Genomic DNA, 19,429 nt, shown 5'->3' with positions numbered 1-19,429 from the left:
CTATGAAGAGATGAAAACAAAATTCCAGAAAGGAGAGGGAGCAGGGGAGTGACATGATCTAAAATACTGATTCCAGGTATAAAAAGATATCTTGGGCTGCCAGGGTAGAAGCCGAGAGATCCCAAGAGCTGCAAACATTAGGGCCACAAAAGAGGACTGGACCAGGGTGGTAGCAGTGCAATCAGACACTGGGCCTGAGGCTCAACAGCGGAATCAAAAGGTGTGTTCCCCTTTAAGAGTTCTGGAGGCGGGGACGGGGCAGAGGCCGCCGGAGCTGGCTGAGGGCGGGAGTCCCTACAGGGAAGAGCCGCCTCAAGGGTGCGCGCGCGCAGTGCGGGGGCGGGACTTGGGCGAGTCCGCATGGCTGGCTCGGGCCCCGGATGAGGAAGTGCAGGGCGACCATAGAGACGAAGAGGCGGCGGTGGCCGGAGCGCCCCCGGGCTCTCTCGGCTCGGCTGGCTCAGGTAGATTCGGCGGCGACGGGGTTGCGGCTGCAGAGGCCGGGCTGGCGGGGCGAGCGCGGGCCGCGGAGCAGGCCTCAGGGTAAGAGGCTGGGGGCGGGAACGCTTGGGGCGTAGCCGCCCCGTCCCACTCAAGCCCTAGCGGACCCTCAGCCGGGCGGTGCAGGCTGAGGGAGAGCCCGGGTCCCCCGCCCTCTTGGAGCGCCGACGGGAACGCAGGCTGCGCTGCGGGCGCCGAGAGACCAGGGGAGAGGGAGGAGCCCAGGCCCCGCGTCGCGAGGGCAAAACAGCTTCTCGGCGTCATGGCCCCGGCGGGGGAAAGCGACTCCTCGTCGACCTCAGTACGGCGGGGGACCCCCCAACTCCTCTCCTCGGGAAGGCGACGCCCGTTGTCGTGGGCGAACGCGCGACTCCGGCTGCATCGCGCTTGTCAGCGGAGGGAGACCCGCTCCCGGAGTGCGAGGGGGCGATTCTGAACTTATTTTCAGGAGGGATAAGACTTGTCTTGATTTGGTCAGCGCCCCTCAGGTGGAGAGAAAGACTCAAGTTGCCTAAAAGTGAGCGAGATCTTCCTTTCCTGTAAAAGCTAGAGTTATCTTCCCTCATATTTTTCGCCTGTATCCCGGTATATGGGGAGGACGACCTAGAATTTACTTAGCGGCGTTGGTCGGCCTTTTTCCCCTCCCCCAGCCGTGTCCACCGAGGGAGCCTTGCTTCTCTGCCCCCGAGTCTTCTGGTGTGCCTTGAGCTCTTTACCTTTGCACAATGAAGAGCGTGGTGTTTGGAGTGTGAGGGATGCAAGCTCGTGTGTCCCACTTTCCATCTTTATGACCTTGACTCGCAGCTTCACCTTTTGTCAGTTAGCCCATCTCTTAATTTCGGTCTTCTCTTCATAGAATTGTTCTCAAGACTACAGGAAATTTCGTGTAACTGTTTGGTATATAGTAACCTTTTGGTAGACTGTTGCTATTAGTTACTTAATTTGTTAGGAAAGAAAAGTAGTATCTTCCATAGAGAAACAGATTTTTCCATGCGTGCCTCTTCCCATCCCTCCCCACCGCCCCCCGCGTCCCTTCCTCACTAGAGAGGAGGCTTTTAACCCCCGGGGGGCAGAGAAAGAGGCGCTTTTACTCTTTTAGATCCTAAATTAACAAAGCTGTTAGAGTAATCTGGGGAAAAGACTGTTTGGGCAAAACAGGTCTGGAAGATCTGATAGGAGAAGCAGCCTTCCCTTTGTCCACAGAAGCTATCAGTCCTTCCCGACTGGTTAGAGCTGCCCTCTTCCACTCCCCGTACTTGCTCTGCTGATGAAAAAGCTTCCCTCTATCTGATCTGCACACCCCTCACCCCCAGAAAGGAGATTCCAACTTCTTTCTCTTGCTCTCCCAAGAAAAATATGACTCTAGACCTTTGAGAGGAGTGCCCTTTCCTGCTGTATCTTTGGAGTGGCACAAATGGTTTCTCTTCTCCCCTCCCTTTGAAAAAAGGATGAAAATCTCTTATGCAGAGTCTCTGTCAGTAGAAATCAGGAGCATTTTCAGTGTTTCACTCCCCACTCCCTACCCCCGTGGAGACAGAGGGATCCTTTTTCTGAGTGCTGATAACAGGAGGAACAGGGAAGCTGTGCCTGATGCACTTGAGATTTCCTGTGCACTCTTCCCTTGTGGAAGAGCGAGGCCCTGTTCATTGTATGGACTTCCCTGCCCCACTTTGAGCTTGTCTGGAGAGCTTGTTAAAAGATCCCTCTTCCTCTGTCCCTCAAGAAGAGGCCCCTTTTCCGAATTGCCTCAGAGATTGGCTACAGTGTTTGAATCTTTGGAAAAGAAAGGCCCTTTCTCAAGGTGAAAGGCCTGTGGGGAACTTCTGAGGTCCCGATCACTATTGTGAGTATTGTCCCCTGACACAAGTGTGGCAGCGCCCAGTGTTCTAACTGCTTCATTTCGTTAAGAGCAGCCCCTTTGCTTTTGGAATTAACGAGAAGGGAGACCTTCAGACTTGGGATTATTGGGGCACATGGCTTTCTGTTCTGCTGTTTTCTTTGTTTGATTCTTTTTTTTCTTATTCTTCTTTTGCTTAGTGCTGTAAACTTTATACCCCCAGAACTTTTGTTTTGGGAAGTGTTTGAATGACTAAAAGTTGTCACTTGGTCAGGTTTTTAATATTACTATAATAAAACGTATTCTAATGAGGCTGAGAGCTGCAGTGTTAGTTAATCTTTCACTGGTAGTCTCCCCACCCTCCCCCTGGCTTTTGTCATTTGGTGGGATAGGAGTTAACACTTCCCAATTGCCTGTAGACACGCTAAAGAACAGCTTTCTATCCTTTTCGTATGTAAAGTGTTCTTAAATTACCTCCTTTGCCCTTGCAGTGGGGATTAGTCTGAATTCTGTACCACTTTTGTTGGCGTCTTTAGGTGCCCTGTGCCAAAACAAAGTGAAATAGAAAAGTTATTTAGAGTCTGGGGAATTTTATGGGTTAGCAGGACTCTCTGAGGTTATTTTGTTTGACTTGTCCATTTTACATGTGGAAAACAAGCCCAGGAAAGTTTAGTGGCACACACTCAAGGGCGTGCTGAGTGTGAGGGGCAGGATAGGGACCCCCGGTCTCCCACCTTGGAGACCGAAACTAGACTACTTCCTAACCCTGACTCTGCCTTTGAAACATAAAGACTGGGAGATGACTGTTCTCAATTGAAAAATGATTTCTTCTGTTGGAATAATTGTGCTGCCTGCTCCACCAAATGTTAGTCTCCACGGTAAAGATGACAAGCCAATAGCAGCAGGAAAGAGTTGTTTGTGAGTCTATGGGTTATTTTTCCCTTGTACCTCAAACTAGGTAATTATCTGATGTCTTCAATCCAGTAGGTTGGTTATAAGTCTGTAGTAAGCATTAAGCCATAAATCTCTGTCTACATTTTATAAGCACGTGCTATACTTACTTTATTTCAAGTATATTTAAAACTTTAATGTAAAAACTTTTATGGTTAAAGGAGAGAGCTAACATTTAAAAAATACTGATAAAAGTAAAGGGATAATACACTTACCAGTTGTTATTTGTTGCTTCATATTTGGATCTTGAGATATAATATTTTTTAAAAGTTTAACATGTATTACACATTGTAAAAAAAAGGGGGGATATGTCATTAATAATCCTATCACTCACGGTTGCATTGTTAATATTTGGCTTATAGTTTTTAAAACATTTTTCCTGTATGGATGTAGATATATATTTTACCAAAATAAAATAATCCAATTTTTTAATATGGGCTTTCCAGGAGGCACAGTGGTAAAGAATCTCCCTGCCAAACACACAATGTTTACCTAGTTTGACAAGACATCCCAGACAGCTTTCTATGGAGAGGTATATTTCTATACCATCATTTTTTTTATTGCTCCACTGAATTAAGAAATTTGAAGGACTCAAATGGTAAAATTTTGTTTCTGCTGTCTTTGTGGCACAACCAAGTATCTTGATAGATGGAGAGTTTAGTGACATGCACTGGTGAGCTAAGAATAATTGTAAACTGCTACTCTAGGCTTGCTTCTAAATCTACTTCACCTCTGGGGCTTCCCTGGTGGCTCAGACTGTAGAGTCTGCCTGCAGTGCAGGAGACCCAGGTTCGGTCCCTGAGTCGGGAAGATCCCCTGGAAAAGGAAATGGCAACCCACTCCGGTATTCTTGGCTGGAGAAGCCCGTGGATGGAGGAGCCTGGCGGGCTACAGTCCAGTGCATGGGGTTGCAGAGAGAGACACAACTGAGCAGCTTCACTCACTCACTCACTCAGGGTTTCAGCTGAGGCGCTGAGCTGTTTGTGGCGACTCCACTACACACACTGCTGAGAAACTTGAGGACGAGAAGGACTGAAGGGAAAAAGGAGGGCATGTCTGTTTTGCTTGAATAGCCGATATGCATGGTTGTTTTACAGGTTGAAAAGTCTTAGAATTCTGTCTCTACCAAACACACGTATTGAGAGCCAGTAGCTTGTGACATCTGGCTTTTGTATATTGGAAGTCACCTTTTAGTCACCAAGCTTTCAATTCTGTTTCAGTCCACTTCGGTTCACAGCATAGGTGGGGGCACAGGAAAAGTAATAGCAGTTTTTCCTGAGGAATATTTTGAGCCATTTTTTGTAATGATCAGTGTTGCCCCTCTGTGATAAAGATCTGTTTAGTGAGTGTATGTGTGCTTATGCTTGTGCATGATCCTGTGTTCAGAACAAAATCTTGAGTTAGGACCACGGGGATGGAACAGTGAGATGTGGTGGAGACACAGCTGGCGTTGCGTGCGTGTGGATGAGTGCTGACTACACAGCATGTGGACGGTCAGACAGTTACATTTGGGGATTCACGTCTGAGCTCTAGGGTAACGCGGTGCCATTACTGAGAGAGGCAGCAGGATCAGAAATAAGTGTGTAAGGTTACTGAGAACATCTTAACTCATCCTTGAATCTCACAGCTGTTTGCATGGACAATACTTGATTTTTCACTGGGTTGAGTGTGCTCTATTTTAGACATGTTAAGTTTGGGGGAGGGGGGCCTTCCCTGGTGGCTCAGTGGTAAAGAATCCAACTGGCAAAGCAGGAGAGTAAGAAAGACATAGCAACCCACTCCAGTGTTCTTGCCAGGGAAATCCTATGGACAGAAGAGTCTGAGCAAAGTCCATGGGCTTGCACAAGAGTTGGACACAAGTTAGCAACTAAACAACAGGTTTTGAGAGGGTGCCATCCTTGTGAATGAAACATAGATCACAACTTGAGAAAAGGTTGGGGCTATGGACAGGTTTCTTTTTTTAAAAAGTCAACTTTATTAAGATATAATTCATATACCATACATTTCACAGTGTAAATTGTACAATTCAGTGGTGTTTGGCATAGTTAGAGTTGTGCCCCAAAGCAGCACTGTCCATCAGCAGCCACTCCCGTTTGTCCACTTCTTCCAGAAGTTGTTGTTCAGTCCCTCAGTCATGTCCATCTCTTTACCACCCCACGGACTGCAGCACGCCAGTGTCCTGTCCTCCACCATCTCCTGGATTTTGTTCAAATTCATGTCCATTGAGTTGGTGATGCCATCCAGCCATCTCATCCTGTCGTCCCCTTCTCCTCCTGCCTTCAGTCTTTTCCAACATCAGGGTCTTTTCCAGTGAGTCAGCTCTTCGTATCAGGTGGCCAAAGTATTAGAGCTTCGGCTTCAGTCCTTCATGAACACTCAGGGTCGATTTCTTTTAGGATTGACTGGTTTGATCTCCTTGCTGTCCAAGGGACTCTAAAGCCTTCTCCAGCACCACAGTTTGAAACCAATAATTCTTTGGTGCTCAGCCTTCTTTGTGGTCCAGCTCTCACATCCATATGTGAGTACTGGAAAAACCATCACTTTCAGAAGTAGGCAACCACTAATCCACTTTCCGGCTCTAGATTTGTCTGCTCTGGACATTTCGTGGAAATGAGATCTTATAGCAGTGGTCTTTCCTCATGGCTTCCTTTACCTGCCTGATGTTTTCAAGATGCATCCGTGTTGTGTCATCAACCAGCACGTTGCGTCTTTTCATAGTCGAGTAATACTCCATTGTGGATGGACGACATTTTATTGGCCATTCATCCGTTGATAGACATTTTGAGTTGTTTCTGCTTTTTGGCCCCTGTGAACAGTGCTACAGTGAACATCCATGTACAAGTTTTTGTGCAGTCGTGTGGTTTTTGCACATGTTCGTCAGAGTGGAATCGTGGAGTCATGTGGTTCCTCTGTGCCTAAAGGGACAGTTTTGAGTCACCTTCTTGGCAGACAACCTGCATGAAAAGGCAAGGGCGTGAAGAAAGTGAAGCCGGGGAAGGCGTGTCCAGGGCAGGATTTGAAAAGCCCTGCACGATGGCCGCTGGCGAGACCCATGGAGCCTCTCCAGCCACAAGATCATCTCCTGCAGTGGGCTTTCCACTTCTGTGCTTGCTCTTGTGGTCTGTTTGTGATGTGACAGTCAGAAGCTTGATGGTGTCTGTTGAGGTGAAAGGGGAGCTGAACCAAATCAAAAAGGAGCACTGCCAGCCTTTTTTGGGAGGGGCCTCAAATAGCAATTCCACTATTATTCCCTTAACCCTCACGTATCTACACACACACGTTGGCCTAAAATCCAGAGTACCCCTGGAGATATCCAGGAGCTCACAGAGAAAGGGGGAACTAACTCCAAGAAGGAGGCCTTGTAGGCGCTCTCTGTGGAAGTCTGCGAGCCCTGCCGTGCTCCTGTGGTCAGCGACCTCTCTCTCCTTGTTTCCCTTTTGGAGTTAAGTCTCTTCTTACGTTACCTCAGCCTCGTGGATCAGCCGTCTGCTTTCCTATAATTTCTAGCATTTAAATTAGTGGTGTCACAGTGTGCCCTTTCGTTTTGAGTAGGGTTCCTTGAGAACACAGAGGTGCTCAGCGGATGAGAGCACAGGGGCAGGAATAAACTGTCCACCACGGGCCGGAAAACCAGGAGAAGGGCAGCATGACCCACAAGGAGAGAGCCTGTCATCCGCCCCCCGCCCCCTTCCTCAGTCCCAGCTCCAGTCCAGGCAGCACAGGCCCGTGGAGGGGACCGTCCATCCCCCTGTCAGCCCAAGGGTGTTCAAGGAGCAGGGCGCTCAGTGATGGGGAGGCGGAGTGTGTGCCTTTGTGGAAGCGATGCGGGTGGGCTCCCTAAGGGAATCGGGGTACGCATAGAGACAGGGCCCAAAGGCCGCTGGGTCCTAAGGAGTTACACAGTGTCTTAGGGAGTCCCTCCTGCTCAGAAACACAGTTGTGGTCGCTGGAGAGAAGATGAGACTGCTCAACACAGTGAGAACAGTTCTGTAGTTGGCACTGGGTTTTACTTGATGTAATGTGTTTATTATGGGGAAACGTGGACATTCGGAAGCAGTGGGAGTAGCTTTCTGAAACATCCTTTCTGTGTCTGTTTTGGCCAAAGGGATTGGCCGCCAGTACCTCTAGTAAATTCGTGTTCTGAATTCGGAGTTGCCAAATATTTCTCACCTTCTCTGTCCTCCTGTTCAGGGTTAGGGAAAGCATCAAGAATGAAAGCATGCAGTATCTCATTTGGTTAACCATTTCCGCCTTGGTCAGGTCAAGTGGATTTTGTGGTGGAAACTGCACACATTTGGTAGACTAAAATGGAAAAGTCACCAGCCAGGAACCCCTGGTTCTGGGGGTACCATATCCTATCTCTCCGTGTTTGTTTTGATTACTTTAATAATGTAGTATCATGAACTACTTAAACATACTTATTTTAGCAGATAACCCATGTTTCTGTTGCCCAGCAGAAGTGAAACATGACACCCACATTAGAAGCCCCAGGCGTCCCCTCTCCTCCCTTGCATTAACAATGCAATATTTCAGGCATGCGTGCTCATTCTCTCCGTTGTGTTTGATTCTCCTGTGGCCCCATGGACTGTAGTCCACCAGGCTCCTCTGTCTTATGGATTTCCCAGGCAAGAATACTGGAGTTGGTCGCCATTCCCTTCTCCAGGGGATCTTCCCAACCCAGAAATCGAACCCATGTCTCCTGCATTGGCAGGCAGATTCTTTACCACTGAGCCCCCTGGGAAGCACCCAATACTTCCGGCAGGTCACCCTCACCCTCCTCAGCTTTGGTGTTGGAGCCTACAACGGAAGGACAACGGCTGCCCTGCTCAGCTCATGGGGCTGTCAGGAAAATCACGTGAGCGGTGTCGTAGAAGGCACTTGGGCAATCTTGAGGTGCTGAGTAGAAGTCAGGAAGGATTCTGTCCCAGAGCTGGTATAGTGCTGTCTGGCTCCAGGCTGTGTGGACACAGCTGAGGGGTTTGGTGACAATAAAAGAATGGAATCCTGTTTTCTCTGTGTGTTCTTCCAAAGAAAATTCTTAATGAAGAGAAGTCAGTTGATCAGATTCTGAGTCCCTCAGTGTATATTCATTCAGAAGATGCTCTCTGAGTGCCTGCTAGGTGTGAGGCAGCTGTTCCAGGCAGTGGGGCTGCAGCACTGAATAAAATGGGCAAGGTTCATGACCTGAGAACGAGTGGAAAACCATCTTTACCTTCTAATTTCAAAAATGTATTTCTTTTTGACCTTGCCTCACAACTTGCAGGGTCTCCGTTTCTAAAGCAGGGATTGAACGCAGGCCCCAGCAGGGAAAGCTTGGAATCCTAACCACTGGGCCACCAGGGAACTCCCATTTATCTTTTAATTGATTCGATACATCGGGTCTATCCTTGAGTGCTTGCTGCTGCTGCTGCTAAGTCGCGTCAGTCGTGTCCGACTCTGTGCGACCCTATAGACGGCAGCCCACCAGGCTCCCCCATCCCTGGGATTCTCCAGGCAAGAACACTGGAGTGGGTTGCCATTTCCTTCTCCAATGCATGAAAGTGAAAGTGAAGTTGCTCAGTCGTGTCCAACTCCTCGCGACCCCATGGACTGTAGCCTTCCAGGCTCCTCCATCCATGGGATTTTCCAGGCAAGAGTACTGGAGTGGGGTGCCATTGCCTTCTCCAATCCTTGAGTGCTTAGACATGTCTTATTCTCATCTACATTTGATCAGATCTCACTTAAATCCAGCTTTAAATTGAGAATTTATCACAAGGCGGTCTCTGAATTGCAATTAGACAGACACCTACTGAAGGTTTAAGGTATTATTTTTCCTCAAACTCAGTCTGTTAAGCAGATTTCTTGGTGCCAGATAATGCTGGCATTTGAGATAGAATTTTTGGCGCTTGTTTTAGCCAATTTGAGCTGAGACAGCTTCCTTCTACCCTGCAAGGTTTTAAATTCTTATCCCTTCCTTTGATTTGTGTCAGGGTGAACCGTTTGGTGTAAGAGGCTTGACTCCATATCTGCACCTGCCCCCATGCTGTCATCCGGCGTGGAGACCCAGCCCGTTCCACTTGATTCCTCCATGTCTGCTGAGGTGCAGGAATTATACTCTGAACTCCCAGGGAGTGCCTCCAAAGAGCTTCATTCTGACCCCGAGCCGAGTGCAACTCCAGATGTAAAACCCGGAGCCTCAAGCTCTCGTGTAAGTCAGAGTAGGGCTGCGCCCTCGGAGCTGCAGAGGACTCCTGCGGACAGTTGTCGTGAAGAAGCTCCCAAGACCTCGGACCATGGGGGTGAGCCTGGGCAGTGTGGGCTGGTGGACCCCTCAACAGAAGGTCCTGTGGCTCCTGGGAGCCTGGATAGGGAAGCGAAAGCCAAGAGCCTGGAGCAAAAGGTCTTCAGAGATGAAGGGGACCAGGCAGAGGTGGTGAGAGACCCCTGTGAGGGAGCGGAAGAAGACCTGCATCAGTATCCCACAGCTGCTGGAGAAGAGCCCCGCCCCGGCCAGGTAAGACACGAGACCTCAGCTCACTCGGCGTCTCTCCAGCTGGACTGACGCGTCACAAGATAAAGTACAGACGCTCACAGGTGGCTTACAACTCATTCTTGAAACATTTCCAGAATGTTGATCTTGATGTTAACTTTCTTTCAGTGATCTTTGAAAACGTGTGTCGCATCAGACACTTGAAGAGAGGAAGTGCTTATCTCATGAAGAAAGTGTCAGTCCTGTGTGGCAGCTGCTGTGTATGGAATGTTGAGTCTCTTTGTGACAGTTGCGTGGGGTTTCTGTGTTCAGTGTTAAGGAACGATGCATACTGGTTGCTTGAGTTTGGTAGTATCACGGTCAGGACAGAGTGAGGTGTCACAGAGGTGCCTGAGGGAGACTGGACGCAGCAAGGGCTTCACAGGATGGATACCCTCAAGGGGTCTCTGTGTTTCGGAAGTCATTTCTAAACTTTGATTATATTTTTTCCTACGTCAGAGATGATAATCTCCAAAGAACTGATTCAAGGTAACCCACTTTGTGGGAGGCTGAAGCTTAAATCAGAAAGCCCGTTCTTTAATACAGCGTGAGAAGTGGAATCTCTGCTTAGTGTGGCATGAAAAAATCCAGTCTCTGTGAGTTTGCTATTAGAGTAAGAGGGATTCGTTAGGTGAGACTAATGGTTAGTTGCTCCATGGCATACGGGATCTTCCTGGACCAGGAATTGAACCCATGTCTCCTGCATTTCAGGCAGATTCTTTACCACTGAGCCACCAAGGAAGCCTTGTGCTTGCTCTTTTGTTTGTTTTTCTTGGTGTTGAGAGTCACAGGGATAGATATGCCTGGTTGAATCTGTTGTGAAAGCTTTAGCCTCAAGATATTCATGCTCAGCACAGATGCAGAAAATGTTCTGAATCATCTGCTGGCTGAAACATCCGAGGACTCAGTACATCGTCTGACAGATATGTGGACAGGAGACATCCAGTAAGGATGCACAGTGGCCGGTGATCACTCGAGGTGTGTGATGCTCTTGAGAAACTTGTAATTTCACGGCATGTTCATAAAAGACCCAATCTTGTTTGATTTCCATGACTTCACTTAAGTGAAAGGCTGGTATGCTGAGGGCCAGTTAAGCTTGCTTCATTGTCACCCCGAGAGTCTCTGATCCTGAGGAAGTTCTCCATAGTGTGAAGGAGCTTGCTGTTTATGTAAAAAAGATCTTGTTGGACAGAACTCATTTTCAGTGATTTAAAAGTGAAAAAAATCTGAACTTCACACTCTCAGTAGTGAAGCTGATGGCCATAAGCTCTTCTCCAGGTCAGCCAGGACACAGTGATCCCCACATGCCTGCGGTTCTCAGCTCCTGTTGTTAAAAGTGTGTGACAGAGCAGTGCCCGAGGCACCGTGTGGATGTCGCCAGGCTTTAAGGTAGAACTAGGGCTTCCTTAGTGGCTCTGCGGTGAAGAGTGCTCCTGTAGTGCAGGAGATGGGGGTTTGATCCCTGGGGTGGGAAGATACCGTGGAGGAGGAAACGGCAACCCACTCCAGTATTCTTTCCTGGGAAATCCCATGGACAGAGGAGTCTGGTGGGCTACAGTCCATACGTGACTGAGCACGCACACAAGGTGAAACTTTCTCATTATTTTAGCAGTTCTCTTAGGTCAGTCCCTGTGGGGGGCTGTCATGAAATACCTTCCCCAGCTCACATAATCGATGCCTTATCTAAAGTTTCTCTGACTTGAGATCCACAGAGGAACACTCCTTGTAAACCCTGTAAAGGAGATTAGGGTTCCTGTCCCACAGCTCTTCCCAGATGTGCAAGTGTAGGTAACAGGTCCATCTGGAGACTCCGAGTCTCATTGATTTTCAGTGTTCTTCAGTATACACACATGGTCACGGCTGTTCCCATGAGCGTCAAGAAATGTGGGCTATCTCGTTTGCTCCATGTGTGGCCCCGCTCTTGTGTGTTCCGTGTGTCGGCGGTGGTTCTGCCTGAAGCTGGAACCACCACTGCCTGCAACTCAGGAAGCTTAGGCTTGGAGGAGGTCTGCAGGATCTAGGGCCCAAGGCTCAGAGATACATCAGGCCCCAGGGAGCTTTAACCAGCCTGCTTGTAAAAGCTGAAGAGCCTGGTATATGTTCATTTCCCTCCTAAAGATATTTTTTTTTTTTTTTTTTTTTTTTCCTGGCTCTATAGTAACCTCATAGGTATGAACCAGTATTGCATCTTTTTAGGACTCACAGCCAGCTTTTAACAGGAAATGAGATTACAGATGAACAGTAAGAATGGTTTTCAGTACCCTCCTAAAATCTGCCTCGACTTTGGAGAAGTATAGCAAGTTGATCTTGGTTGAAAGCAGTGGGCAGGAGAGTGACATATTGGCTGTGGCAGGCTGAGGTGGAGAAGTTGCTGTCAATTTGACAAATTCCACTATGGTGTGACCTTTCTTATTTTGCATAGTTTATATAATGCTACAGATTAATGTAGTGATCTCACTTAATTTTGCAAGAGGGATCCACATTAACTTTTATCTTGGAAACAGATTTTGCAAGGAATATTAAGATACTAGTGATCAGCTATGGACATTTTAAAAAATCTAGATGGTAGAGAGAAATGTTTAGGACTTTACCTCTAGGCATTCTGAAACTTAAGTACATTTGTTGTTGTTATTCAGTTGCTAAGTCGTGTCTGACTCTTTGCGACCCCATGGACTGCAGCATGCCAGGCTTCCCTGTGCTTCACTGTCTCCTGGAGTTTGCTCAAATTCATGTCCATTGAGTCAGTAATACTATCTAACTGTCTCATCCTCTACAGCCCCTTCTCCTCCTGCCCTCAATGTTTCCAACATCAGGATCTTTTCCAGTGAGTCGGCTCTTCGCATCAGGTGGCCAGAGTTTTGGGACTTGAGCTTCAGCATTACTCCTTCCAGTGAATATTCAGGGTTGATTTCCTTTAGGATTGACTGGTTTGATCTCCTTGCAGTCCAAGGGGTTCTCAAGACTCTTCTCCAGCACCACAGTTCAAAAGCATCAATTCTTCGACACTCAGCCTTCTTTGGGCTTCCCAGGTGGCTCAGTTGGTAGAGAATCTGTCTGCAATGCAGGAGGCCCAGGAGACACGGATTCAATCCCTGAGTTGGAAAGATCCCCTGGAGGAGGGCACGGCAACCCACTCCAGGATTCTTGCCTGGAGAATCCCACGGACAGAGGAGCCTGGTGGGCTACAGTCCATAGGGTCACACACAGTCAGACAGAGCTAAAGCGACTAAGCACACACACAGCCTTCTTTATGGTCCAGCTCTCACATCTGTACCTGACTACTGGAAAAAACTAGCTGATAAAGTATTATAGGAAGAGAACTTCATGTCTGATAAGTTTTTGCAAGTGTTACATGATGGGCTGGCCTTAGGAGGGTGGTGGAGTTACACACAGGACACTTAGGCTACTCAGCCATGGCTTGCAAGTTGTCTGTTCTGTGCTCTTATCTGCACTTGGGGCCCAGGCTGGTCAAGCTCCCACCTGATCTGGAGGTCGCCCACCACCCTGCTGGCGGTGCTTGGGTGTCCCTCACATCCGACATCAGCCTCACCTGGTCGTATCTGATAACCCTGATCAGATCTGAAACTTAAAGCTTTGTAGGGTCCGCAGCCCCTATGCGAGGAGACTTGTTTTTCCTTACTTAGAACCTTTCGAGAGGTCAGCGAGGCAGAGGGAGAGGGGAGTCTGTCACTCTTGGCCCCTGCTTCTCCCCTTCCCTGTTAGGATCGTGCTGCTAACCAGGGAGAAGGGGATGACCTGAAGCAGTTGGCTTGGGTGTGAGGGCTCTAGCTAGGACCCCTCCTTCGAGCAGCAGGTGTGGAGGAACTGAACTCCCAGCAGCCCCACCAGGGCCCCCTCAGGAGTCACCTGGCGAGATCACCAGGGCCCTTGGGAATCTGAGGGGAGCTGTGTGCTGCTGGTGGGAGGTCCGCTTTCACCCTGCAGAGGCTCTTTAGACCCAGAAGAGCTTAGGGCGGTCACCCCAGATGACACCGGGGTCTGCTGATGACAGTCCTGTCAGCTTTCTCACAGGAAGGGATGACAAGTGTCTAAGGTGTGCTGGGTGGCAAGAGCTTCTGTTCATGGCGCAAGCTGTCTGTGGTCCCCATTTATAAAACCACCTAGGAGCTCGCTCTCTGCCCCGCGAAGCTACAGGTGGGCATCCTGAGGCTGGAACAGAGCTGAGTCTGGGTCCTCCCCCCTCGGCTTCTGCTCCAGCACTCGGCCTTGCCTATAGAGTGTTGATCTGAAGAAATATTCGAATAGCATCCAGTCTCACCCCTCAGACACAGCCTGAGAATTAGAAGTGTGCAGGGCAATGTTATTTGGAGTAAGGATCAAGGGTTACCACAGAAAAAGGTGCTTTCTTAACCTTTCATTTTGAAATAATTTGAGACTCACAGAAGAGTTGCAGAAGCAATGTGAAGACCTTCATGTGGATCCCTCTCCTGTTAGCTTTTCACCACATTTGCTTTTTTCCCCTTCTGATCTTAGTTTGCAGTTGCAGATGTGAGGCCTAAATGCCTGACTGTGTATTTACTCACAGACATCCGGCATTCTGTTGGGTGGCTGCAGTACACGAATCAAAATCAAGACATTAACCCTTTTATCGAAAGACCACATTCACACTGGACCAGTCATCCCACTGATGTCTTTTAGCAAAAGAAAATGTTTTTTTGGTCTAAGAGAAAAATTCAAGATCACTCGTGGCATTCATTTGTCATGTCTCTTTAGTCTCCTTTAATCTGCAGTGTTTCCTCAGCTCATGACCTTGACACTTGCAAAGTGCACGCCATTTATTTTGTAGCATTGTCCTCAGCTTGGGTTTGTCAGACATTTCCTCGTGATCAGATCGTGGTTGTGCATTTAGCGGGGTAGGAATCCCACAGAAATGATTGGTTCTTCTCCATGCATCCTCTAGCAGGCTTGGTGTAGGGGGTGCCTCCTTCCTGGGCAGGGGAACTGCCCAGCCTCTCCACTGTGGAGGTACCATTTTCCCCTTCACAATTATTGAGTATCTTGTGGGGAGATATTTGAAGAATACATAATTATTTCTGTTTCTCATTCATACTTTTAGCCAGTAGGTTTAACACCCACTGATGAGTCTCCTTGAGGTAATAATCATCATGATGGTTCCCAAGCCGTGATTTTCTAGTTCCGTCCTTCCTTCCATGATGAGTAAGAGCTTTCTCCTCTCCCCATTTGCAAATACATTTGACCCAGCATCACGCTAGAATTTGTACGCTTTGGTCAAGTACAGTAACAGTAAGTTCTGTGGGAGAGAGGTGTTTTGAGTTCATGCTTCGCCAAAGCATTCATCTCTAAAGTTGCGAGAAAAGGCAAAGGCACAGTCCTGCTTCCTGCATGACGCTCCATGCCAGGCCTCTTCTCTCAGGTCCAGTGACGATACTTTTTCCCCCTGTACTTGCCATCACTTGGGTCTTCTGTTTCCACCGCAGAACTTTGCTTAGAGATGAAATGGTTTTGCTTATTGTTTTTTTAAGTGCTATAAAAAAAATTATCAGAAGTTACAACAGTGACTTCACCATCTGTAGATTTAAGTGAGTGTTGTGTCAGTCAGAATCTTGTACTTACCAATTAAATTAGTGTAGGGGAAAATTCTACTCTTTTTTTTTTTTTGAACATCAAAAGATTATTGATGTAAAAGAAAACCAGTGGTTAGAACTCCACACTTCCGCTTCAGGGGACATGAGCTCCACCCTTGGTGGGGAGGGGGAGTACAAAACCCTTCGTGCCTCAGGGCGAGGCAAAAAGAAAAACCAAAAGATTTTTTAAAAAAAAGTAGAAGAAGAAGACCAAAAAACCCCCAGATATCTCCAGTTAAGGAATTTAGTGCTTTTATCTGTGTGGGAAGATGCAAGAGTCTGAACTCACTGAACTCATTCCTCTGATGCACACCTCAGCTCCCTGAGGTCAGTGTCCTGTGCCTCTCTTCCTGAGTCTCCTCCGGGTGCACCGTCACGCGTGGCGTGGCTGCAGCAGTTGAATGCTGGCCAGCGGGCATCTAGTTCCTACCCTCAGTTTCCTCAGGGTGACGCGCGAAGTTCAGCCTCTCTGTGCCCCGATGCTGGTGCTGAGTCAAATCTCTGGGACAGAGTTTTGGGACAGGTGAAATAGAAAAGGATAACTTTATTGCTTTGCCAGGCAAAGGGGGACACAGTGGGCTAATGCCCTCAAATCCAAGTGTCCCCACTTGGGGAAGACAGTGAGGAGTTTTATAGTAATTGTTCAAAGAGGGCATGATTAGCTGGTGGACATCCTTCTGATGGGTCAGTGATGAGGTAAGTAGGAGTGCAGGTCGTCAATCTTTGGGTCCAACTGGTCTGGGGTGTACATTGCAAAAAAAAAAAATGTAAATCAGTGGGCAAATAAACAGAGGTGAGCCAGAAGGACACTATGATGTGAGCAGCCGTCGTTGGTCAGTCGGCGTCTGCAGCTGGCCAGCCCACTTGGAGCCTGTCCTCACCGGGCTCCACACCCACGCTGCCCCTGCCTGTTTTCCTGAAGTCCCTCTTGTCCGTTGTCATTGATGGTGCTCCCCCTCGTCCCCTGCTCCAGTGAACAGGGATGAAAAGGGAAAGTAGCCCTTCCAGGAAGAAAGAACATGGTTAGGGGCTGGGTGCCATCCAACTTCCTGATAGTTTCCAGTTAGGTTTTCACTTTATTAAGATCACACTGCACCAGTGTGTTTATTGATTCAGAAGACACAAGGTTTTGTTTGGATCTGTCAGGACCTTGGGAAACTTGACTTTTCAAGCTCAAAGTCTAGAGGAATGGAAGTTTTACTAATAGTATGTACTTGAATTTGTGGCTTCCTTCAGTTCCCAGTCCTTGTGACCACTAGCACATTTCTAAGAGCTGCAGAGAAGCCTCTCAGAGGATCGTTGGCATTGTGAGCTCGGAGTCTCTGGGTCTTCCTTGACCACTGGGTTTTCTTACCGCAGGAGGACCTCCGGATGCAGGCAAGTGAAGAACTTTTATGCACGGGCCTCCCTGAAGATGGTCTGAGGAACAAAGGTATCCATTTCTCTCACATCCTTTCCTTTTTCCACTTGTTACACCATTTTTGTTCCCACTGAGAACATGAGGATTGTAGGACCCCGTCTTGCACAAGGGACCGGCTGTAGCAGCTATTGGGATTACTGCCCATGGACATGCTCGGAGGCCCCTGGTGTTATCCAATGGTGCCTCTTCTGTGACTAACTTTGCTTCCCACTTTTTCTGTAATGAGGCATTGACTATGAGTTGAACCTTAAAACTAGTGTGGCATCTTCCATTTGACTTTGTAAAGCAACACTGCCTTCCAAACAAGTTCACATGGATGGGGCAGGAACCACTGCCTCACAGGACATCCCACTGTGTTCATCCACGTCCACTCCCCATCACCTTGAGAGTTTGCCAAGCTCATTTCTGTTACCTCATTTGCTCCTCAGGTTTTGCAGTGGTAAAGAACTCTGCCTGCCAATGCAGGAGATGCAAGAGACTCAGGTTTGATCCCTGGGTTGGGAAGATCCCCTGGAGAAGGGAATGGCAAACTGCTCTTGCCTGGAGAATCCCACGGACAGGGGAGCCTGATGGGCTACAGTCCAGGGGGTCGCGAAGAGTCAGACGTGACTGAGCACGTACACATATTTGCTCCTCAAAACAATGGTAGGATATGGGCCTCAGAGATACTGCTTCATTTTGATTGGTCTGTTCATTGATTAAGCAAGAAACCGAGGCCTAGAAGAGGATGCTGAGCCAAGATTCTGTGTGTATCTGTTACATAATTAAGATTAACTATGTAGAATAATTAGAGCTGCAAAAAAAAAAAAAAAAAAAAACCAGCAAATATGTTTAATCACGTGAACATTTTGTTACTGTGGAACAGCGTCAGATTTGATGATGCTTTTGGCAGCCTGGACAGAAAAGGAGGTGCAGACCATCCTTGTGAGAAAGGACACTTGTCCTAGTTCATCCTCCTGCTTCCTGCTGCTGGAGTTTCTCTCTGTGGCTCAAAGGCCTCGCTGTCCTGTGGAGAGTAAAGCTCTGAAGTTGAGGATAGTCATTATCTTCCTGTAATTCACATTTTGGAGGAGTGGAAAGTTGAAAAATGAGCCAGTACCACACCCATTTAAAAGGCAACCAGGAAGCGGTCTAGACATTTGGGTCACTGACTTTTTTTTTTTAATTAAGGTATAGCTTGCATACAGTGAAATTCACTCGTGTGTGTGTGTGTACACAAACACGCAGTTGTGTAATCACAGCTGTACCGACACAATAAAAAAAATGGAACATTTCCATCTTGCAGGCTCCTTATCCTCCTCTCCAACCCCTCCAGTCCGTTTTCTTTGTTCAAGATTGAGTGTTGGGTGTTATGTGTCCATTGCATTTTCATACAAGTTTAAGGATGTCTGTCAATTTCTGCAAACGTAAGCACCATTTAAACAGTTGTCACACGACTACAAATCCAGGATGTTCAACCAAGGTCGCGAAACTCCTGTGCTGCTTAAACAGGCATACACCTCACAGAACACATTTCACCCTCCAGTGTGCCTAACTTGTAACAGCTTCCCTCACTTAATTCCTCGTTCTGCTGACATCTGTAACATACCTACCAGTCGCCAGGGTCACCATGGGGTGTTCAGTACAGAGTGAGCAGTAAGATCCAATAGCATTTGTTGATGTCACCTAACTGTAGTCATTTATCAGCTCCACAAATATTTACTGAGTGCTGTTATGTACCGGGTATTACACTAGACAGCAGGGAGGTGGAGATACCAAATCAGAGGTGATCGTTCCCCTCGTGGAGCTTATGTTCTAGTGGGAACTAGATCTGTAGGTTGATTTGCATCTTGCTTTGTCTGCTCAGTGTAGGCGTCCTGTTATATGCATGCAGCATACGTACAGGCATATACACATATTTACCTCTATGTGAACAGCTTTGGGAGAGGGACAAAAAGTCTTTTGTAGATTAACAGGTTGGGGGAACTTCTTTATACTGCATCCTGTGCCTAGAGTTTCAGAGAACTTGTGGGAAGTAAAACTCCTTCATGAGTTACATTTACATCTTAGGTATTTTGTGTGTGTGTGTTTTAATGTTTCATAATGAAAAATTTCTCACTTACTCAGAAGAGGAAAGGAAAAAATACTAAATCCCTGTGAACCTGTCTCTCACCTTCAATTATTACCAACTCATGACCGACCCTGTAGGGAGGCAAGCCTTGCAGGTAATTGGGTTCAAGACTCATATTCCACTTACAGATTAATCTCTTTTACTTAAGGCTTTATGTGTTACTATTCTATTTCAAGGATAATTTTATTTATTACTTATTTATTCAAGTATTAAGATGGTCATTTCATAACATAAGCTATTTTAATGTGAGTCTGCTTTATAAATGCTTTAGGATGAAAGCTTCCTAAGACTGAATTAAGCGTATGTCTCCCATTATCATCATTTGTCCAGCTAGGTCAGTGTGTTTAAGTAAGTAACACATTTAAAGAAAGGATTTGTTCAGAATAACCTGTTTCTTTCAGGTACTCTTTTGGCTCTCTGTCATATTTTGCAAAGAAGAACAAAGCCAATGGTATTGTAACACTAACTTTGCAATCCTCTTTTGGAGTTGTTTTTG

General features: G+C 47.4%; 1 protein-coding gene across 11 annotated transcripts in view; it reads left to right on the top strand.

Annotated features, from left to right (window-relative positions):
- The first annotated feature begins 327 nt into the window (after nucleotides 1-327).
- Nucleotides 328-19,429, top strand: part of PRR14L (proline rich 14 like) — a 40,611-nt gene continuing 21,509 nt past the window's right edge. For 2 of the 11 annotated variants that reach the window (XM_055549598.1, XM_055549600.1), the window contains exons 1-3: nucleotides 328-543; nucleotides 9,259-9,782; nucleotides 16,763-16,835. In XM_055549598.1, the coding sequence (XP_055405573.1) occupies nucleotides 9,309-9,782; nucleotides 16,763-16,835 (547 nt within the window). In that variant the 5' untranslated portion in view covers nucleotides 328-543; nucleotides 9,259-9,308. Of the gene's footprint in view, nucleotides 544-9,258; nucleotides 9,783-16,762; nucleotides 16,836-17,251; nucleotides 17,469-18,929; nucleotides 19,028-19,334; nucleotides 19,385-19,429 lie in introns of those variants that run through there. The other 9 variants (XM_055549604.1, XM_055549606.1, XM_055549607.1 and 6 more) reach the window with 9 other exon arrangements.

Source organism: Bubalus kerabau, chromosome 16 (assembly GCF_029407905.1).
Source record: "Bubalus kerabau isolate K-KA32 ecotype Philippines breed swamp buffalo chromosome 16, PCC_UOA_SB_1v2, whole genome shotgun sequence".
In the NCBI taxonomy this organism is placed as follows: domain Eukaryota; kingdom Metazoa; phylum Chordata; class Mammalia; order Artiodactyla; family Bovidae; genus Bubalus; species Bubalus kerabau.
This window is presented reverse-complemented; position numbering and strand designations above follow the sequence as displayed.